Here is a 22,299-nt window from a genome sequence, read left to right on the forward strand (position 1 = left end):
GCCGAGATATTTTTTTCTGAACGAACGATTTTGCTAAGCTATTCTTTTATTTTTTGAAACCAATTGCTAGGGGCTTGTTTGGCATCATTTTTTGTTTTCAGTTTCCTTTTTTTTGAAAACTAAAAACCAAAAACAGGAAACAAGAAAAAGGTGTTTCCACTTTTTTGTTGTCATTTTTCAAAATTATCATGATTTTAATAAGTCTAAATATTTTTTGATCCATTATGTGACATATGTAATATACTTTTAAAAAACAGAAAACCACAGCGATGCCAAACGAACCCTAGGCTATTCTTATTGTTATGTTCTTCATATTTTTCCTTAAAAAAAAAATCTATTCATATTAAAATAATAATTAAAAAAGAGAGAGAGAGAGAGAGTAAGATGATTTTTTTTTGGTGAGAAAAGATAAAGGATCCTAACAAGGTAAGGAAGCCCTATTAGTAGTGGTACTATTGAGATGTATTTTTCATTATTACTCTGGGCTCGTCTGGAATGCCAGTAAAAAGAGAGTAAAAGCTATGCGAGGAAAATTTCAGATTTATTTATTTGTCTGGATGGAGAGTAATATTTTAAGAGGGTAGTATATTCTCTTAAAAATGGGGGTAAAAATTACCCACGCCCCCCCCCCCCCCCCTAGAGTAATTTTTTCCCCTGAAAAACAACTCCTCTCTCTTCCATCTCTCTCCTCTTTCTCTTCCATTTCCTACCACCACTCCACCAGCCCATCCTAATCCTTCCGTTGCCACCCACTGCCAAGGCTTATAACCGACTACTGCCACCATCTCCCTTCTACCGCCATCACTTCTTTCCACCATCATCTTTACTCCAATTTTTTATGAGCAAGGTAAGCTAAATTTAATTCATTTACGGTTGAAATTGACCAATAATTTCAAATCGACAACCTTCACGCTCTAATTTTACCATAAAGGAGTTGAATTATACCTTCATTGTGTATTTTTGATGAATTATTTCTTTCTTTCGCCTCTCCTTTTTTCAGATCTGATGTATTATCTTTGATAAGCAGGGCATTTATGGTAGTTTGCAAGGTGGGATTGGGTTTATAAGGTGATTGATGTGGTGGTCCGTTCAATGGTGTAGCTCTATTTCAAGTTTGGCTTTGCCATAGAGGATGAAGCCAAAGAAAGTTTTGTTTTTACCTGGTAAAAATGCCAAACTCTTGAAAAAGTAAATGTTACCCCATAACAAACCCCTTTGTAATTTTTGCCTCATTGTTTTTTACTCCCTTAATTACTTCTTGGAATCCATACGGGTCATCATAGTGTCTTTTGTATTACTGAAACCATATATAGTACTAGTGAGAATGTTCAGTACTATATTGCCTCTTAAAATGTCATTATTCACAAAATTGTCATTGTTATGTATTTGCTTGTGCCTAACTATGAAGCCCTAGGAAGCGCTCGTGAGGTGAGGTCTCCACCAAATTTTGCTTGTTTGTTCAACAATATTATTTTTGAGGGCTTGTTCAACAATATTTACCAATACATCTTACTCCGTATAATGTTTGTGCTTTATACTTCATTCTATCTTATACCTTATTAAAAGTATGAGAAAACTTTTATTAATAGTGTTAGGATATTATATCTTCTAAATTGTTTGTTTACTTATTTATCTACAAAACTCACCTATTAAGTCGCCTAATATGTATAAGGCGACTCGACAAGTTTTCAAGTCACACCTTATGTACAAGTGACTTTGAAAATCTAATTTAAACCATCAAATAAGCCGGGGTTATAAAGTCACATGCATATATGGGACGACTTGTTAACCTATCAAGTCACCTCATATATATTAGGTGACTCGTTAGGTGTTTTGTTGATTTTAACCCCAACTTAACAAGTCGCCTAATGTAAACACCTAAAAATGTCTCCCCAAAACCAAATCCAATGATGAATGAACAACCTTTCACCGCCATTATTGGTCGGGTTGAGTATTTTAATCTTTGGAGTGCTTAAATCCATATTCAACCCAATATATTACATAAACCAACCCACTTCTTAGCCCATTTCCCCAAACCATAACTTTTTGCCTTCTTTTCGTGTCAACAACACAAAGCCTAGCTAAAATGATTTGGTGGTCTTATAATTTTTATCCAAATATTATTTGGTTGTATAGGCCTTGAAATAAGCTTTCCAACGGTATATCATGAGCCCAATTCCGATTTAAAACGAAGAAGATATGAGGAAAACACTAAACTCGGCCTAAAACCAATACCCTTTCACTAAAACCGCCATATCTTATACATACAAAAGATTTTGACCTGATTTTAATTGGGTTGGAATCAGACTTGATAAGGTTTCCAACGGTATATTATATACCTTATTTCGAATTATGGATCAAAAGTTATCATATTTTTAAAAACGCGTAAAAACTGGAAATTATCGCGCCACGGTAAAATTGTCGAGCCGCGGCATATTGTGACGTGTCACAGCACTCTGTACTGTGTCACGGTATTTTTCACCGTGACACGGAAATTTTCTAGGGTTTTATTTTCACGGCGCTTCAATTCTAGGGTTCCATACCTCACCCCTCATATTTTCTCTGTAAATACAAGGCTTATTTCCTCAGTTTCGAGGCACCAAATCATCATCCTTCCTTCCTCTCTTAGGCACCAAATCATTCTCTCTTTCTCTCTTATGCACCTACACACATTCTAATTCCTCTCTTTCTCATTCTAAGCCTTAAACCTATTATCCTAATTACACTATTCCTTTCCTAAGCACTCCAAGGAGTCCATACAACACCCGAAATTCTATACTTAAACTAAGATGTGAAAGGTAGAACCGACTGAGGGTTTGGCCCTAAATCAACTCTACTTTTATTTAATTTAATTTTAATTTGATTTATATATTTAATAAAGTTACTAACAATTTTGATGTAGCACTAAAGAAGCCCGGAACGTGAGTAATTTATTTACTTAATTACTCTTATTTTTATTCTTTATTGCTAGTATCATGATTAGGGTTATTATTATAATTTGATTTGACTAACGATATTATTGTTAAATTGCTTCTAATGTTGATGTTTATTCTATTTTTTTTATTGTTGATCACTATATTGCATGTTTAAAGGGAATATGTAATTGAAAATCACGCCAATAAGATAATTTGGACGACCAGTTTAGGTTCCTTTTTAATCTTGTTGTTTAATCGAAGTGATCACTAATAATTAGAATTGTATGTTGCATTAATATTCAACCAATTTAGCCTAATATTAGTTTGGAGCAAATTGAATGTTTGTTTGTATGCCTTTGAGATCGCAGGATATACATTTCACAATAAGAATCGAGTAGAGGCCAATACGGGCGAATGTGACTCTATGACTCACTTTGTACCATCATCCCCAATCCTCCTTTTGTTGTTTCGAACCATATGGAGTTAGTAATTTCATGGATTATGAATGGGGTGTAACCTTTACGGGTCAATCGTTGTTGCCTTTCGTTGTCCCTTAATTGTGGTTGCCTTAAATGATCCGTGGACTGTTTACAAGTTGCTTAAAAACTTAATGGCGGCTCCCTACTTTCCTTGTCCCTAATCATATATGTCAATTCCCACTTCCTATGAGTGTCAAGCATATTCACAACAAGCTTAGGCAGGCGCGCTTCGAACAACACCTACAATTTGGCAACTCCACTGAGGAGGATTCTTGGTTATTTATCGATTTGAGTGATCGGTATTAATTGAGATGAGTGGATGAGACTTGAAAGATCCTTAAATTGTATTCTTGCGATTTAATTGACATTGTTACATATGCATATGCATTTTAGCTTACCTATTTTGCCACAATAGTACGTGTTCTACGTATGTGGCTAGCCTGGGGGATTTAAGCTCTATCGACCCAAAAACGTTCATGGAAATAAGGGGTGGTTCATCCGAGTTTTTAAATCCACCTAAACCATGGAGTCGAGTTCGATTTCATCACGAACTCGCAGAACCACCCGTTGGCATACACTCTTAAGGGAGGCTGCCTTGCTAACGTGTCCAAACTCTTAACCATGGTACCCTTTGACACTAAAAGCTTGACCATAGTGGAACATAATATATATAGATCTTGACCTTAGGTTGCGAACTTTTTCATTGCATCATGTGTGTGACAATGTGCTTATATGTTCATTTTTTTTTTTTATGTTTTTTTATTTATTTTTATTTTTTCTTATTTAACCCTCTTTTTTTAAATAGAGTCGAGTCATATATTTTTTTTTTAATTTTGAGTCAACCCGCATTTTTATTCCCGTATATATCCTGCACAAGTGTGACCTTATTTTGGTCATAGACGAAGTTGTAGAAAGAGTTACATGTTGTGCCATCTATGGATCTGTAGCCCTGAGTCTTATCTTTCATTTGGCGTTGATTTCGACCCAATCAGAGTCACAGATCAAAAGTTATAACTGAAATACTACAGCGTGTCCAGTATAGGAGGTTCTTTTTAGCGAACAATTTTTTTTTTTTTTATTTCTTTTCTATTTTTTTTCATGTCAAAATAATTTTAGCCAATCTTCTACTTCTCTTAGTCCTCTAATCTACGTCAACTTGTATAACATAGGATTGTAGATTTTTATTCTATATTATTTTTTTTTTAATCTTTTTCCCATGAGTCATAACTCTTCTAGAATTCTAGTCCTTCTTCCTAGTCTTTTGTGATTATTGTGCTAACTTTAACATGTGTTCTTTGTCTTTGATTTTGGTTGATCTTATTTATGACTAATGATTGTCAATGCACAGTTCCACTTAGTAAATAGCATAAACACTAAAATTGGACTTAATTAAACAAGTTAGTTTGTCTTTTAGTCTTTCGTGCAATTTGGTCATTGGGTCCTTTGTTTTTCACAACATGCTTACGTAGGCGCGCTTCAAACGACGCCTACACCTTATAAGTATGGGGCGACTCGATAGGTTTATAAGTCGCACCTTAGGTACATGTGACTCTAAAAGTTCAACTTATTAGGGGTAATTTGTAGTAGTGAACACAAGCAAAATATGCAATAAAGACATACTTAAATCAAGACAAAAGATAAACAACTTTACCAAAAAAATAAATCAAAGAAAACTAGCAAAATCACAAAGCAACTCATGAGTACAATAAGAAGCAAAGAGTACTTAGACCACCTCATCGGCTAAGACAAACTTCATAAACAATTGTCAAGGTCAACGAAAGAAGACTGCCTCACCTGAATCAAACCTTAGATTAAGGGAGGAAACCATAGTCTTAATTTCACCTTAACCGTCGAGAAAAATAATTAACGGAATAATTTTTTTCGACGGCGGCGTTAAGAATAGTCTTAGCTCCTTAATTCCTTGAATAATTGAATTATGAAACCCTTAACGACATACCAACCTTGATAACCATCAGTGGACTTAAAAGCAACAAATTAAACCTCTTTGCTAGTTCTCCTAATTTCACGTTCTTTACCATAAACAACCTAAAAAGAGAAAACAAACTAATGGAAACCTAAAGTAATCGCCGGAGCTGTGGTTGAAAGTGGGAAACGGTGGGAGGATAAGGATGGCTTTTGTAAAGTGAGAAAGTTATCAATACCAATTTATTTGCAGGAAATTAATTACTACTACAATTTCTTGACTCAAAATCAATTCTATATTCCAATTTCAAAGAGATGATAGATTGCAAATTGATCAATTCTATATTCCAATTTTAAAGAGATGATATTGTTGTTTCTTAACATAAAATCAATTCTATATTCTGTTCCAATTTCAAGGAGATGACTGCAATTTGTTGACTTTAAATCAATACCATGCATATTCCTAATTTGTAGGACATAATTTCAATTTCTTGACACAAACCAATACCATATTCACGGAGATGATTGCAATTTTTTTTACATAATATTATTATCATTGATATTATCTTGTGGGCAAAGAAAGGTATTTCCCAAATTTTGATAAAGCATAATAAATTAATTGTAAACAAAGCAAATACTACATTCTAAGTGTGAGGGCTAAGGATTCACACTAGTACTCTATATCTTGTTTATAAATTAAATTGATGCTGCCATATTATTATTACTATGTACAAGAATTAATTAATTCATATCACAAACAAAAAAAACAACTACAGGTTTGTATATTGATTATATTTCCGATATTTGGGTGTATGATTTTTTTTTTCTTGAAAGAAAATATGGGTGTATGACCTAATTTGCACGGTATTAGCTATTTTATTTTCCCTATGAACTTTTATTATTATATAATTCAAACGAAGTAGAGTTGCAACCGTAATGCATGGGATATACATAGTATGTATTAGAAAGAAGAAAATAGTAGAAGTGAAAGTTATAATTTTTTTTTTTAAGAAAGGAAGTTATTGCAACAAAAAAATAAAAAAATTAAAAAAAAAAATAATGCACAAAATTGCAGGATTGGAATTTTGGAGGAATTTGGTGAGAAGTTAGAAAAAAAACTCTTAAATTATATAAAAGATTGCTTTGCATTTTATTAAAAGGGAAAAAAAGTTCATTTACTTAATTGTTTACTAAGAACCACATTACCACACGAATATATATTCAGAATTAATTCGAAACATGAACATTTTGAATTTTCTAATACCGGAATAATACATAATGAAATAATAGAAACAAAAGGAGTAATATGTTGAATTATTCCAAACATGAACATTTTTTTTTTTTTTTTTGAGAAAGGAAGTTATTTGGAGGTTATTGCAACAAAAAGAAAAAAAAATGCACAAAATTGCAGGATTGGAATTTTGGAGGAATTTGGTGAGAAGTTAGAACAAAACTCTTAAATTATATAAAAGATTGCTTTGCATTTTATCAAAAGGGAAAAAAAGTTCATTTAATTAATTGTTTACTAAGAACCACATTACCACAAGAATATATATCCAGATTAATTCCAAACATGAACATTTTGAAATTTCTAATACTAGAATAATACATAATGAAATAATAGAAACAAAAGGAGTAATATGTTGAATTATTCCAAACCTGAACATTTTGAAATTTTGATTATCTTTGTATGAACTTGAATTATGTTGAATCGTCTACCAAATGCTTTTCCTTAACCCAATTTTAATGTTTATTTAAAAAAAAATCAATTGGACATACATGAGAATCGATGAGAAGAATACACTATGACATCATGCATAGAATTGAGCAATCTAGTGGAAAAAATGAATGTTTTTTGAAAATAGTAGGTGGTAACATATATATAAAAAAAAATAAAATAAAAAATAAATTGATAGTTATAGGTTATTAATTAGTATTTCCTCCGTCCCTAAACTAAAAGTCTCTTTCTCTTTATTAAGGGATTTGTATTAAACTAGAAGAATAGTTGGTGGTTATTTTCAAAAAACAATCCCATAAATTAATACGGAGTACATTATAAGACAAATATTATAAATGAAAAGTGTAAAACTATCATGGGATTGAGAGAATATCATATACTCCATACAAGTATACTTTTTATTTATTTATTTATTTATCTATTTTAATTTAAAGATATGTATTTGTAATTTCATTTTATGTGATCCTGTGATTGATTAGTTTTCTTTGCCAAAAATATGTATCTAGTTTGAGCATGGCTAGTGAAATTGAGGATGCAGCTAAAGAGTTTGCCAAGCTTTGATCATCGATACGTTAAAAGAATGGTATTCTTACATAAAGAACTACAATAATAACATGAATGAACTTCGAGATAAGTACAACCTCTTAGCCGCTTACAAAGATACCTTTAGTAACAAAGTAGAGCAACGCAAACAGAAAAATCTACACAAGAGTACAATACTCATTGATATTTGGCTTTCCAAGGTTCAAAAACTCGTCGAGAAAGACGAGGTTTTGCAACAACTCGTTGATGAGAAGACTAGGAAAGACAAAGATCATTGTTGCTATGGCCGTATTAACTGCAATTTGTACCAACGATATGAGATGAGCAAATTGGCTAAAATTAAGGTCAATGAAATCGAATCCGTCATCAAAGAAAGACCAGATGATTCTATGACCACGGAACCTCGACTAGACTTGAAATCCATCCCCAACGAATTCTTGACGGCCTTGCGTTCTAGAGTAGTGCTTATGGAGGAAATACTCAACAAGTTACGTGACGATCAAGTTAATGTTGTTGGCATATTTGGCATGGGAGCTATAGGTAAACATATTTGCACTCTTTTCAATAATCTTGTTTTACTTTGTGCATGTTTCGCAAAATACTTGGTCTAGTGGTAAGGATTGATATCTCATAACCTTGAGGTTATGACTTATGGGATCAAATCCATCTAGAAGCAACTTAGGGGTGGGATTCCGTAACTTTCCCCCACTACTAAGGGGCCTTGCCTGACCGCATACCCAAATCAATAGTATCGGATTTATAGAACCTAAAACTAGCAGAACATATATATGGACTCACTAAGCTAGCAATGTAAAGAAATTATGTAGCTGATTACATAAATCTATTGGTTTCTTAAAAATCGTTTCTTTGATAAATTATATTACCTCCATTTCAGGTTATTTGCATTAAAGAAGTATCATTTGTGAGACATGAGTAAAATATTTTTTTGTTGCAAATAATATGAAACATAGGAAGAACGGACATTTCTAAAAGCATTTATGACTAGGTTAACCATATTAAATACATTTTCACTTTTTTTCTTTTTATATTGAATAACATGCATGCTTGAGCAATAGATGTGTCCTAATGGATACCAAACATCTTCAATTGTATACCAAACACCTCTTTTTTTTTTCTTTTTTTTTTTTTTTTTTTTTTTTTTAGCAGTCTTTTGTTTTTCTTTTTCTTTTAATCTATTAGTCTTTCCTATGATAAGGAGACTTTTAGATTCTAATATCCTTTCATGTGATAGGGGGGTTATTAATTAGAGTTATTAGACCGTGTATCTTACCTTAAAAATAAACATCTTCAATGGTCATTCTGCATATTACATTAACATCTAATATATAGGAAATGCATTAACAAGAGGAAACATACAGTTATATAGATATAGATTAGGAGTAATTAAGGGAGTTACTCAATTATCCAAACCTTTTTTTTATTAGGTAAAAAAAAATTTCTACTTGTAATTTCTTATTTATTTTTTACTTGTCATGTTTCAATAATTGTTTAAAAAAAAGGAAAAATTGACAGGAATAATCCCAACTTTGCTCAATTTGCCCAGAATAATCCCAACTTTTGATTATTTTTTAATAATCCGAACTTTAACATGAGTTTGCTACTAACGGTCCTAACCGGTTATAAAACTTGTTATAACAAATCACTTGACACGTGTCAGAATATGATTGGACAAAAAATTTAAAATTCAAATTAAAATAATTAACAAAAAGTTTTAAAAAAAAACCTCCACTAGCGTAGCCCAGCCACCGCTGCCTAACGCCTGACCTCTAGTCCTCTACTACGGCTGTCGGCGACTAGCTGGCCACTCCCTGGTGGATCCCGTCGTCAAATCTCCCCCCTCCCCCGCCGACTCATTTCCTCCCTTCTTCGCCAGCGAAGTCCACCTCACCACTTTTCCCTTCCTAGGAACAAACTTAGCAGCTGCTGCTTCTCCTTCCCCAAATTCCCCCACCACAACGCACCACCCTCCTCCCCTTTCCCCAACTCTTCACATAAATGCCCCTCCCTCTCCGACACGACCCCCTCTCCTATTCGTCGTCCCCCAAAACCATAAACCGTACCCTAGCCAAAACAACCAAGAAAACCCAAAACAACGAACCTAAAAACCAAATAGAAAAGGGAGAGGGATGGGGTAGGCTTCGCAGGCGATGGAGGGGGGGAACTGAGCTGGCGGGATGGGGGGATTGGGCCATCTAGGAGCTGACCGTCGGTGGTTGTGGTCAAGCTGGCTTGAGGGCGGCAGTGGTTGGATTGGTTTTTTTTTTTTTAATTTTTTTAACATTTTTTAAGTTAATTAAATGAATAATTAAACCAATAATATAAATAAAAATTAAAATTAAACTTATTTTTAACCAATTATGTAATGATATGTGTAAATTAATTTTTTTTTTTAAAAAAAATTACCTATTCAACAGGTAACTGGTTACCAGGGACCACTAGAAGCAAATTAATATTAAAGTTCGGATTATTAAAAAATAATCAAAAATTGGGATTATTTTGGGCGAATCAAGCAAAGTTGGGATTATTCCTGTCAATTTTTCCTAAAAAAAAAAGTATTTTAAACATTAAATAGTATTTAGCACTGACAATGCTCCGAGCCCTTACATGGTAAAAATGTGGAATTATAATTATACATTTAATTTATGACCTAATTTAATCATTATATAATAAAATTTGTTTTTCAGTCATTTACTATATTTTGAAAGTTTATTTTTCAGTCATTTACATGGAATTTATAACAATTAACTAGTAGGATATCTAGTATTAGAACCTGATGTTTTATGTTCTAATCTTGTATAGATCATATCTACTCATTTTTATGTAGATTGATGATATAAATGTTGAGGAACAACAAATGGTGGCATGTATAATTATCCTTAATCAACTAAAGCTATAAAAACTTATTGTTGTGATTGATTGCATGAATTTATTGAGATAAATCTAATTTAAGATCCATGTGCATATGTTTTTACTTACGTATGAAATGTATGAATCACAAAAGATTATTTAAGGCTTTAAGCCTTAAAGAAGGACATGTCAAATAGTGTAAATTAAAAGTAGTTGAAATGGGTCAACTTTAAAACAAAGTAGATAATAACTATAAATTTAGAACTAATAAATTATTACTAATTGTTGGGATCTTATGTATGAGTATGTGACAGGTAAGACAATGTTGGTAAAAGAAATTGCCAATAAAGGAGCAAAAGATATGTTTGAGAAAACTGTGATGGTTGAGATTTCGGAATCCCCCAATGTGGAACGCATCCAAGATGAGATTGCCGAGCAACTTAATCTAAAATTAGACAATTTGCATAGTATAGAGCAGAGGGCAAAGTTTGTGTATAACACTTTAATGGGAAATACTAAGATACTCATTATATTGGATAACCTTTGGGAGAAACTTGATTTAGGAAAAGTGGGGATACCAAAACCTTACGATAATTCACAACAATTTTTGTGCAAGTTGTTGGTGACGAGTAGAATGAAGAATGTGTGTGAAGTAATGGGAGTATCAATGGCTAACATATTCGAAGTGTGCCCACTAGATATAAATGAAGCAAGGCAACTTTTCAGGGTACGGGTTGGAGCTAACGCCCACCATGATGGCCTAAAAGAACAAGAAGAGGTGGAGAAGAGAATGTTGAACAAGTGTGGAGGATTGCCTCTTGCTATTGTGGCATTAGCCGATGTACTTAAGAACCAAGAGTTGTCAACTTGGGAACATTTTGCGACTGAATTAGAAAAACCTATTTCAAATAGTCAAGCCAAAATTAGTGGTGTACATCGTCAAACATACTCAATTCTAGAAACAAGTTACAAGCTAATGGAAAGTGAAGAGAAAAGGAGGTTTTTCTTGCTTGCTTGTTTGTTCCCCTTTGGAACAAGTATACCCGTTGAAGAAATGATGAGATATGGTATTGGATTGGGGTTGTTTCAATGTGTTAACAATCTAACTGAAGCCACAGAGCTAGCCAACACATGGGTTGATGAGCTCAAATCATCAGCTTTGGATGGACTTGGTTAGCTTCAAAAACATACTCTCGTGTTTTAGAGTTTATAGGTGTAGATAATGTGAGCTCAATTGCAAAATACAAAAGTTTAGGGGTATTGCTGGAGAAAACTCAATTGTTATTGGTAGAAAATATGTGGAAGTTGCAATACATTTTTTATGACTACTTCCAACAACAAGAAGAGGAGACCAAAACACAGAGCTTTTTATTGGGAATTTGTAATATTATTCATTTTCTTGAGCTTCCACACTTGCAGCACATAGAAGTTATAGTATGTCCAAAGATGCACTCTATCTCTTCTACACTTTTTAAGGCACCAAACTTGACTTATTTATGGGTGTCATATTGCGAGAATATGAAATTCCTTTTTCAAGAGCGTGTTCATCATCAGTTGAATGTAGATGGAGATCCAAATGAGATTGTATTTCCTTGTTTAAAGCGAATGACTCTAATACATCTTCCGAAATTAGAAAGTGTTACTGGAATAATCATCACTAAGGATGATCAAGAGGTTGAAAATCATATTCTATTCAATCAAAAGGTACGTACTATGTCATTATGTATTTTTATAGATAAAATTCTCCTCAACTATGTATCTTTTAAAATGTTAATATTTCGTCAACACTGCAGGTGATATTTCCATTGTTGGAGGAGTTGAAAATTATCTAATTTGTACAACATTGTACAATTGTGGAAAGTAAACTGTAAGGCAAATTATTATTCCAGTTTTCAAAATTTGCGCAACTTAAATATTGATTTTTGTTGCAAGCTTAAAACTTTAGGATGCCTCTCAATAGCAAATGCACTTGTACAACTAAAACAATTATCCATACGGGGGTGTCCACTACTAAGGGAAGTAATAAGTTTAGGGGAGGAGGAAACTGAAGTTCCTAAATTTGGTGAAGAAATCTTTCCATCCCTTGAAAGTGTTCGACTAGAAGACTGCCCCAAATTGAAGTTTTTTATATCTGGAGGATATCTTAAGTTGTCATCTTTGCAACAACTTAACATTGACAATTGTCCAAAGATGCAGTCTTTCTCATCTGGACTTCTTTTTAAGGCTCCCAAATTAAATCAAATTGAATTCAATCATGTCAATTATTCAATCATGGACAAGACTAAAGACATTAATTCCTTTTTGCAAAACTTCGACAAACCCAAGGTATGTTTCTCTAGAATCCTCAGCTTTTCACCAATCTTTCTAAATTACTAGGGTGGCTAATGCGTGTGATGCACGCGCCATATCTAATCCTATCCGGGGAGTTGTTTGATTTGTTGGCAACATAAAGAGGGAAATATGTAAACAAATATTTTTAGCGTGTAATTATCCACACATACACTTTATTTTTATAAGAGTTAAATCATTAAAACACACAAAGGAAAAGCTTAGAGGCATGCATATAGGTAAACAAATATTTTAAAGAGACATTGAACATTATATCAATAGGGCATATAGGTAAACAAATATTTTAAAGATATAATAGTCTTCACATTATTCATAAGGGGTTTCTCATACTTTCTAAAAGATAGAGAAAATATTATTTAGCTTCTTTTAGTATAAGAGTTCATTTATATTTTCCAAAATCGAAGAAAAAATAATTCTAAACCACCTTATAAATTAAAAATAAGACTAAGACACTATCTTCATAATTTGCCATCTTTTTTTTGACACTATCTTCATTATATTAAAAAAAAAGAATAATTTTTTTTTTTTTAAAAAAAAAAAACATTATCAGTTGTCACACAATAAAATAAAAACCAATTAAATTTGTCTAAAAATTACTCTTTCAAAAAAAAAAAATGTCTAAAAATTACGAAGTATGTGTTAATTAATGTATGTCAATTAAGAGCTTGTTCACATTTACTTAATTTCAGTTCAGTTTAGCTCTAATCAGTTCAGTTCAGTTCCAATCAGTTCAGTTTAGCTCCCAATTTCCTTCTCTCATAAAATATTCAGTTCAGTTCAGCTCCAATCAGTTCAGTTCAATTCAGCTCAGTAAATGTAAACAGGCCTTAAATCAGAATAAAGGGACTAATTTCTTTTGTGGAATTTTAGAGCCACATGAATTTCAATTGAGTGTCAAGTCAATAGTGTTTTAGCTTAAAATACAACAAATAAATTATCAACGAACAAAAATATCTTTGGCATACAATGTCTTTTTTTTTTTTTTTTTTTTTTTTTTTTGAATAATGACATACAAAGCAATTAAGAGTAAGTTAACAATCAAAGTCGTGCATTGAAGATCATATAAAAGATAAAAAGGGATAAGTCATAAGCGCAATAGCTAATAAGATTTACACTTGAATACTTCCACTTATCAAAATTTGGGTACTGTTAGAGTAAACTCTAAACTATTTTTGATAAAGTATTTATCATCTTTTTCTTTTAGGGATTTTAATTGCTACATTGTTCCTGCAGTGAAGGCACCGTCGAAGAAAAGAGCAGAGGGGTAGCGGACTAGCGGTCATATAAAGCAGAAATACGAACCAATAAATTACCTCAACAAGTTTAGAATATCATTGTAGAAAACTTTCGGTTGATATGGTTGCCAAAGAATCGAACCAAATTCTTAGCTTCTTTGTATGATGAACACACAATGTTAACATAGTAGTATATTTCATTTCATATTATTTACAATATTTTAAAAAATGTACTCGTACGTTCTATATTATTTGCAATAAATGTATTCTTTCCTCTTTAAATTGACATTTCTCTTTACCTCTCTCCTAACACACACACTGGTATCTATGCACACAATGTATGCAAATCTACATGTTTCATATACCACTACTTTATTAATAAGTATAAGATAAAACTTTTCAAAGTCTATTTTAATAAATATTTTAATTGCCTAAACTATTTTATTTTTATTTAAAATAAAAATGATTAAGGAAATTACATAATTTTAGGAATTAATTTAAAAATTTTGGCCACTAAATCTCCACGGCTAATTCATTCCCATGTGCAATAGATATACAATTAAATTAGTCAAACAAAAATTTTCATGTGGCTAGCAACACCGTGTGGCCGGAGTTACTTATTCAGGGGTTACTCGGTCGGTCAAGAGTTACTCTCACACTAAAAACGCGCTAACCAGCTGATAGCCTCATAATAAGTAACTCTTGGCCGACTGAATAACTCTTAATAAATAACCCCTGAATATGTAACCCCAACCACATGGTGTGGTGTGGTGTGGCCAGCCACACAGAAAAAGCATCGTTGATCAAAATATACCGATTAGTATACGTGGGCATGAATATGTAATTACTAGTATAAGTTTAAAATAATTACTTTGCCTCAAAAATAATAAGCTCGAGATAAGTCAAATACTAATATTTCTTATCAAACTTAGTTCAAATAGACTAAAACTCAACTCGACTCGAATCATTTACAACCCTAGTGAATATGGAGATTGGGCTTTAAAAAAAAGTATGATTATGTTTTATGATTACTGAATTTAGTTTAAACCAATTTTAAAACTTGTTTAAAATAAAGCTTGAACACAAAGGTAGGAATGTGCGTTCATATTAGTAAATAGTAAACAATTGGTATGTACGCAAGTACGTTAGTGAAGTTCTCGAACATTAATGTTTCATTTTGATAAATAGATGCAAGTCATGTGGGTATTGACTGCCAAATAATTTAGAAGTGATGAAAGGTTTCTGCGCAACAAAGCTAAGCGCCTAAGCCTCTCTTTCCAAGCTTCCAGAAACAGACGTGGACAAACATGTAACATAACTTCTGAACTATATTACACTTGATCACACACTTGATGGTTGATACTATGCCACAATGATCCAATCTGGTGCTCTGAGTCAAGCTTTTGTCTGCTTAGATATCCTCGTCGATGCACTTAAGGCAGTTCAACACTATCAACAGAGAGTAGTCCGAAAAAGGGATTCGTTATCGCGGAATGCAATGCAGACAGGGCTGAATTTAGTGTCACCATGTCAACCTTCTCCCGAGGAAGATACAAGAACTGCCCCCTATTGGTTCTCTCAAACCCACAGAGTTCCAGAAATCTGACACCTCCAATCAGACTGCCAACACTTTCCTGATTTATTTAAAAAAAAGAGGGTTGCCATCAGCTAAATCATACAATATGACAAGAACAAAAGTTGATACATGCCATCACAGCATATATTGGGTTAATTATCCTGATAGTAGTTAATAACTTTATATAGAACTCCAAGATTCCAATCATTTTTCTTCCGTACAATTACAGGAACTGTCACAACACAGTTTAAAATATGTTTGTAATCATCTAAGCTTCTGCAATATCTTTACCATTTCCTTTACATGTACCATATTTCCCAATTTTATGTAAACCACCCCATGTCGAGGTTATGTTGAATTAAAACTCCCAAGGCAATCTGAAAGTCCAAAGAGTTTTCATATGATACATGAAGTGCATACCTGGAAAATTGGGTTACTGAGCCGTATCTTCCTGTACTTTTCTACATCAGGATTCTTCATGACATTTCTAACGTATATTAGGAGAATTTGGAAAGCCTTCTTTACTCTAGCATCTTCATCCTACAATTATATAGCCAGACTTTATATAAAAAGAAAACATTATGGACATGTGTAACATGAAGAATGTTCAGTAATCACAGGTTCACAGCTTCCAACTCAACAAAATTCATTGAGAAATACTGAGGTTTTACATGATATTATTCAAGATAATCAATATTGAGAATTAACAGTCAAAAATTATACTTGATCTAGCATCATAACTGAGCTAGAAGCTTTTTTAGAATTGAATCTGAAGAGTGGAGGTGTAAGCTTCAGCAACATCCAACAGACATGTGATGCCTATATGAAACACATATCCTTACTCGGAATGTGCAACCAAGCATATTGCAGAGATAACCTTTACCAAGCTTAATGTCGAAAACTGCCCTGCCTTCCTCCAACTCAAAATTTCATGATCTCTATAATCCCTATTATAAGGCACACATGCTTTTATTTGGTTTTGGACAGCAAGTCACAAAGTCTCACAATCCCTAAAAGGCCTGAAATAGCAATCTTTCACTGAATATACTATCTTTACCTAAGCATGTCAAAGTCTGAACCTCATACAAATAAGAAAATTGAGCCGTAAAACAATTCAATTTATTAAAGAGAAAATCATTTTGATCATATTCAAAGTCTGTTTTGTCAAGTTGGACAAGATGTCAACATCAGGCACTATCGTATGCTATCAGTCTAGAACCATTTCAAGAAAATCCTATTAGCCACTTTTCATTCTTTCATTTTACCATACCAAATACTACATCTGGCTCTGAATCTGGAATAAAACAGTATTCATGGTATAAATGAAGTCATGAACAGAAGAAATTGGTCTTGTAGGAAGTTAAATTTTTTTTTTTTTTTTTTTTGTTCAATAGTTTTGAATTTCATAACCCCTATATAGGGAAAGTGAAAGGAGGGTTTATGAAATTACTCAGCTAATCCTGCTTCTAACACATTAACTAAAAAAAATGAAAAACCAAGCCACTAACCTTATGGTAGCGCCTTAGACTTCTTAAACAGTCACACAGAAGCACCGCCTTTTTAGTAGATGTAACAGGCTTTGAAACCTAAGTATGATTCAGTAGAGAACTTTTGAAATTAAATATAGACGACAAAAAATATATAATCCTTTCAGAAAGCATTTGTTAACTGTAGGCCAAAGCCTACAAAAAATAAAAAAATTGCAAACTCCAACTCAGCACTCCTCTCCAAATTAAGAGAGATCAAGTAAAGCAAACCTCTGTGAATTTTTTCGGTACCATATGACTTGCCGTCGATGCCGATTGTACTGATGAAGTGACTGCAGGTGATATCCCTAGCCTTGACCGTCTTTCTGCCTGTAAATCTTTACCAATAACAAAAGAATCATATATGTCCACGACTACTCACTATTTGCAACAGAAATTCTCAATAACAAGTAGTCATTTATACCAATGAAGCCTTTAGGATCAAACCAAAACTGCTTCCGTACTTGGTATAGGGTAAGCAGATCAATGAGAATTTAAATGTGGTTTTTGAATAAGTTGTCAAGAGGTATCCAAATTTAACATGAAGCAATAAATAAGCTGTGTCTATAACTTAAGATTGTGAACATACTAATACAAGCCATCCTCATAAAGAAAAGGTACCACTATCAGATGCAATTCTTTGTGGAGTCCACATGATCCTAGGAAGACTAATAGAAAGCAGGATGATGGTTTAGGTATGACTTAATCAGACTGAACTAAGTAAGTAGTAACAAGTGTAACATAAAGCAGGAAGATGACTGGAATCAGAAAAGGACCTTATCTGCTTCTAACTTTTGGCGTATCTTCTCCCTTGCCTTACTTTCCTCCTCTTTTTCTGCTTCACGTAAAGTAATCATTCTGTTGAAGCAGAGAATGACAGTCTCAAATAGGCATTTGGAAGATGAATATCAAGATAGTAGGCACAAGCAGATTATTTACCAACCAACTAGCTTACAAGATACCTTTTTCTTGCATTTTCTTCTGCAATTTTCTTCGCTTCCATGATTCTCTTCCCAGCTTGAATCCTCTCCTACAGAATCAAACTGTTACTTTACATACCCCAATAGAAAAAAAGAACATCTCACTGCTTCTGTAACTAAAATCTCTACAACAGTCACTTACACATTAAAATAACAGCAAACTGTAAAAAATTGAAAGCAGTTAACACTTAAAGGTCTAGTTCCCTCACCCTTTTTTTCAAAAAATAAGTTTGAGCATTATATAACCTCTCATACAATTTTTGTCCGTAAATACATTAGACAAGCAACAGCTTGTATAAGCAACATGATGACCTTCAAAAGGTGCATGGAGCTAGCACACCTACAAGCTACAACTGTACAAGTCACTACTCATTAGACATATATCTTAACTATGTTAATCAAACTATTCATTTCGCCTTAAGTAACCAATCAACATTCTGACATGGTAATACGGTATGTACAGTTGGACACTTGACACTTCATTTTGGATCAAAGTCACGGGACTTGTTCATAGTATAGCTGGCACCAGGACACATAGCCATGTCTGATACATGTTCGCATGTCTGAGTTATGTTAATCTCACCCACCCCATAAGGACTCTAACGGGTGTATAAGGTAAACAATTAAATGAAAAACCTTAAGTTGAGGTTTGACAAAAATATCAACTGGCCCATCCAAATATTTAACAAGCATCGTTGCATTATGTTGATGCAAATGAAAATATTGGGGCTATTAAGCTTACTAAATTTCTGAGTTCCACATAAGCAACATTTTTGATGTCCTAAGCCAATTGACAATTATACCAAGTACCTAGTAATATTATCCTAGAGACATGTATGGGAACCTTCATAAATCTAAGTAGATCAGGATAGACCCATGGTATACTCCTGTAAATTTGTAATACATGTAATGTCATATTAGTAGCATTGTATTAATACACGTGATTGACGAACCAATGTAGATCAGGATATGCACAGAGCATATAAAATTGCATGTTAAGGAAAAATCAGTTATCAGCATGATCCTCCAGAGATTAGAAATAGACTACAGCAACCTATACAAGAAGAGCATGCTTCTTCCACAACCAATAGTTCCATCTTCCATACAAGGTAGCTCTATCGTATAATTTAAGCAACTATAAAAATGACATAAAGTTCTTTAGAAAGGAACTTGAGGAAATGGAAATCTACATATTACATCAGGACCACCATGGGTGTCAAGTTGTGACACTGTCAATGAAGAGTACATAAATAAGAAACACAGCAATATAATACCTTTTCTCCTTCCCTTTCCAGCTCCTTCTCTTTTCTTTTGCTCAATTGGTTGGCTCCAATCCTTAAGTAGATGCAAAATAGTAATGAAAGTTTAAGGTCTTTTCCCATGAGTAAAACTCTTTTCTTATGACAAAGCTTCAAAGAATATTCATATTAGCAGAGAAGAAGAATTTAAGCCAAATTTCCAACATACAACCTCAGATTTTGGGCCTTGATCTTCACTTCTTCTGTGATAGGAAATGGTTTGGTAGCATCCAAATTAATATCCACAGGTACCTGATGCACTTGAGAAGTTACTATTAAATGGTCCAAAACACAATTATACTTCTGGCCACAGGTTTAGAGATTTCAAGCAAATACACATGTTCTAATAAATATATCCTTTCAATTAATCAATCTTGTTCTATCATTCATCATAAAAATCAGTAAGAAAGATATGAATAAAAATAGACTTTCCTCAATCCTTGATCATATATTTCCTCTGAAAAATATGAACTAGAACTAGAAGAAAGGGCAAGATCTCAAGATAGGCAAATGATAAAGAAAATTTACAATCATTTAGTTCGGCATCAATGAATATCAAATCCTGATTGTAGCAAGAAAGCACATCAATTGAGAATCTCAGCAAGGTCATTTCAGGGTGAGTGGAACACTTGTAACAAAGAGAGTAAGCTTTGAGGGGGGAAATTTTGGAGTTATTGTGGTACCAGACACAAGATAGGTCACTCAAACAACATGGTTTTTCTCTTACAAGCCAATCAGACAAGAGAAACATTAAATCTGTAATTCTGTAGGTAAATAGTTGACATAAGATGCAAGGGAAAGACCTTTGGAAAAGAGACAAAAAATATCTTACTAAATTTACAAGAGAATGTGAGAGCTGGAGAGCATGTTTGAAAATTCTCATGTTTAAACATGCAACTCTCCTAGTCTCATCTTTGGGAAAGAATAGGTACCTAAAGTGGATAGGGTCTTTATTATATATATCCCGCTATGATAAATTGAAATTTAGAGTCCTAGAAAGTATTCAAACCCAACGTATACGCATAATCAAGGAAACAAATATAGCTATTTATTTTATTGGTGGGGACATATTTCTCATGAAAATATACAGCAGTGCAGAGCACAACTATCTTATTAGGCATTTCAGCATAGCTTGTACCTTCATAAAATAAAAAGTGAGAAGAAATATCCTTAAGCAAAAACAACAAATTAAAATTCGATATCATACCAAAGGAATCTCATCAATATCTGAGTCATTTTCATGCTCAACTATCCAATTTATAGCATCTTCCAGACTAGTATTTCCTGAGAAAAGATGAATAAATAAGATAAATATTTAGCTGCCAGAACTGTAAGCTAATCTAAGTAGACAGCTACCCTCAATACTCCTAGCTCTAAAGTCGAGTTTACAACTGCCCTTATAGAGTTACAGTATCCAACCCACTTCCTTCCACCTGTATATAAAGCAGGCAATCATCCAACATAACAATAGCAAGAAAGAACAAAAAGCAACATTGCAGTAAAAAAAAAAAGCGACAATGATGAGAAAATGATAGCATTGTAGCTTCATTTGCAAATTTGATAAGACTTAAGACTTAAGTTATTAAAATTATATATGTGAAATGTTCTTACTTAAAGCAACAAATTTATATGAAATTGCCAAAAACTTCATTCACATAACTACACAAGTCCACATGACTAAATTTTCTCCCTAACATTACTAACAAAGATACAAAAGAAAAACTAGTTCACCAGAATAATGAAGTGACCGAATTGCTCGAGCTAATGAAAATCCCATTTCTTCCAATTGTTCCAGCAATTTCTTGTCTACTTCAGGAACAGCCATTTCTGAAACACAGAACACATAACAAGCACAATTTAACATCTACCATCAAACATTTTGTCCTTCAATTTTGAAATTAAGAGATGAACAAAAACAATCACCTAACAAGATCATAAGCACCTCAATTCATAGTCACATATAATCAAATAACAAAATCATAAGTAAGAGCAAAAGCAGTCCATATTCATTGTCAAATAATATACCAACTAATATTAATGACCCGAAATCAAATCAAATTCTTCAGCTGACAAACAACAACAAAGATATGAACTCCCAACCATTTATACCGCGAAAAGCCAATATCAAATTCAGCAACTGGGACTTTCATATATTCAAATTTTAAGATACCCTTTAATCCACAAAACCAAATTTCAAATCCAACCATGATAAATCAGCAATTGAACTAAAAACAACATTTTTTGATAAATTAGAAGTTTTGAACCCCACTAAATTTTATCCAAATTCACCACATTTCATAATCATATAGTAATTTCAGAACTTTAATTAACAAAAGAAACTGTACCAATTCAAACTTTGAAGAATTTCTGAAAGATGAGAATAAAGAAGAATTGCAGCATTGTAGGTGAATTAGGTAAGGGGGTTTATAAGGGTGGAGATGAAGAACTTGATGGGGTTTTCGTAAGAGATTCATAAGAATGGCCATTTGAGAGATTCTTTGAAAATTGCAGAGAATTGTTGTAACAAGAATCGAATAGAAAACCCTGGATTACTACTTCTAGCAATCTCTGTCTTGCTCTACAAATTAAATTTTGATTCCAAATTTATAGGTTTGGGTTAACTATGGGCGTAAGGAAAGAATTTGTAGTATGCACTGTACTCGGTATTTCAGTAAAGAGGATGAATAACTACCCATTACTTCTATTTTTTCTTTTCTTTTCTTTTCTTTTCTTTTTTTTTTGGGGGGGGGGGGGGGGGGTTTTTTAAAATTCAAAAGACATTAGGGGCATTTGGTATAAATTCCGTAAACGGAATGGAAAGGATTTATATAACCAAGGGAAAGGTAATAATACACGTTACTTTTGATAA

At 33.0% G+C, this 22,299-nt stretch overlaps 2 protein-coding genes across 3 annotated transcripts; one reads left to right on the forward strand and one right to left on the reverse strand.

Moving 5' to 3' along the window:
- The first annotated feature begins 7,669 nt into the window (after window positions 1-7,669).
- Window positions 7,670-11,643, forward strand: LOC145570845 (disease resistance protein SUMM2-like). Its single transcript, XM_081629970.1, has 2 exons — window positions 7,670-8,138; window positions 10,781-11,643. Exons 1-2 carry the CDS (start codon window positions 7,670-7,672, stop codon window positions 11,641-11,643), a joined length of 1,332 nt encoding a protein of 443 aa, XP_081486096.1.
- A 3,545-nt stretch (window positions 11,644-15,188) lies between these two features.
- LOC145571969 (uncharacterized) lies at window positions 15,189-22,089 on the reverse strand. Of its 2 annotated transcripts, XM_081630983.1 has the most exons (11): window positions 21,776-22,089; window positions 21,162-21,257; window positions 20,638-20,714; window positions 19,603-19,682; window positions 19,407-19,467; window positions 18,115-18,182; window positions 17,929-18,010; window positions 17,384-17,482; window positions 17,135-17,212; window positions 16,047-16,166; window positions 15,189-15,684 (listed from the first exon to the last, which is right to left on the reverse strand). In XM_081630983.1, exons 2-11 carry the CDS (start codon window positions 21,253-21,255, stop codon window positions 15,484-15,486), a joined length of 960 nt encoding a protein of 319 aa, XP_081487109.1. In that variant the 5' UTR covers window positions 21,256-21,257; window positions 21,776-22,089; the 3' UTR covers window positions 15,189-15,483. The 2 variants fall into 2 exon arrangements, with proteins under 2 accessions (XP_081487109.1, XP_081487110.1); XM_081630984.1 differs by lacking the exons at window positions 20,638-20,714; window positions 21,162-21,257; window positions 21,776-22,089 and adding an exon at window positions 19,959-20,202.
- Window positions 22,090-22,299: the final 210 nt, after the last annotated feature.

The sequence above is a fragment of the Chenopodium album genome, chromosome 12 (assembly GCF_948465745.1).
Source record: "Chenopodium album chromosome 12, dcCheAlbu1.1, whole genome shotgun sequence".
In the NCBI taxonomy this organism is placed as follows: domain Eukaryota; kingdom Viridiplantae; phylum Streptophyta; class Magnoliopsida; order Caryophyllales; family Amaranthaceae; genus Chenopodium; species Chenopodium album.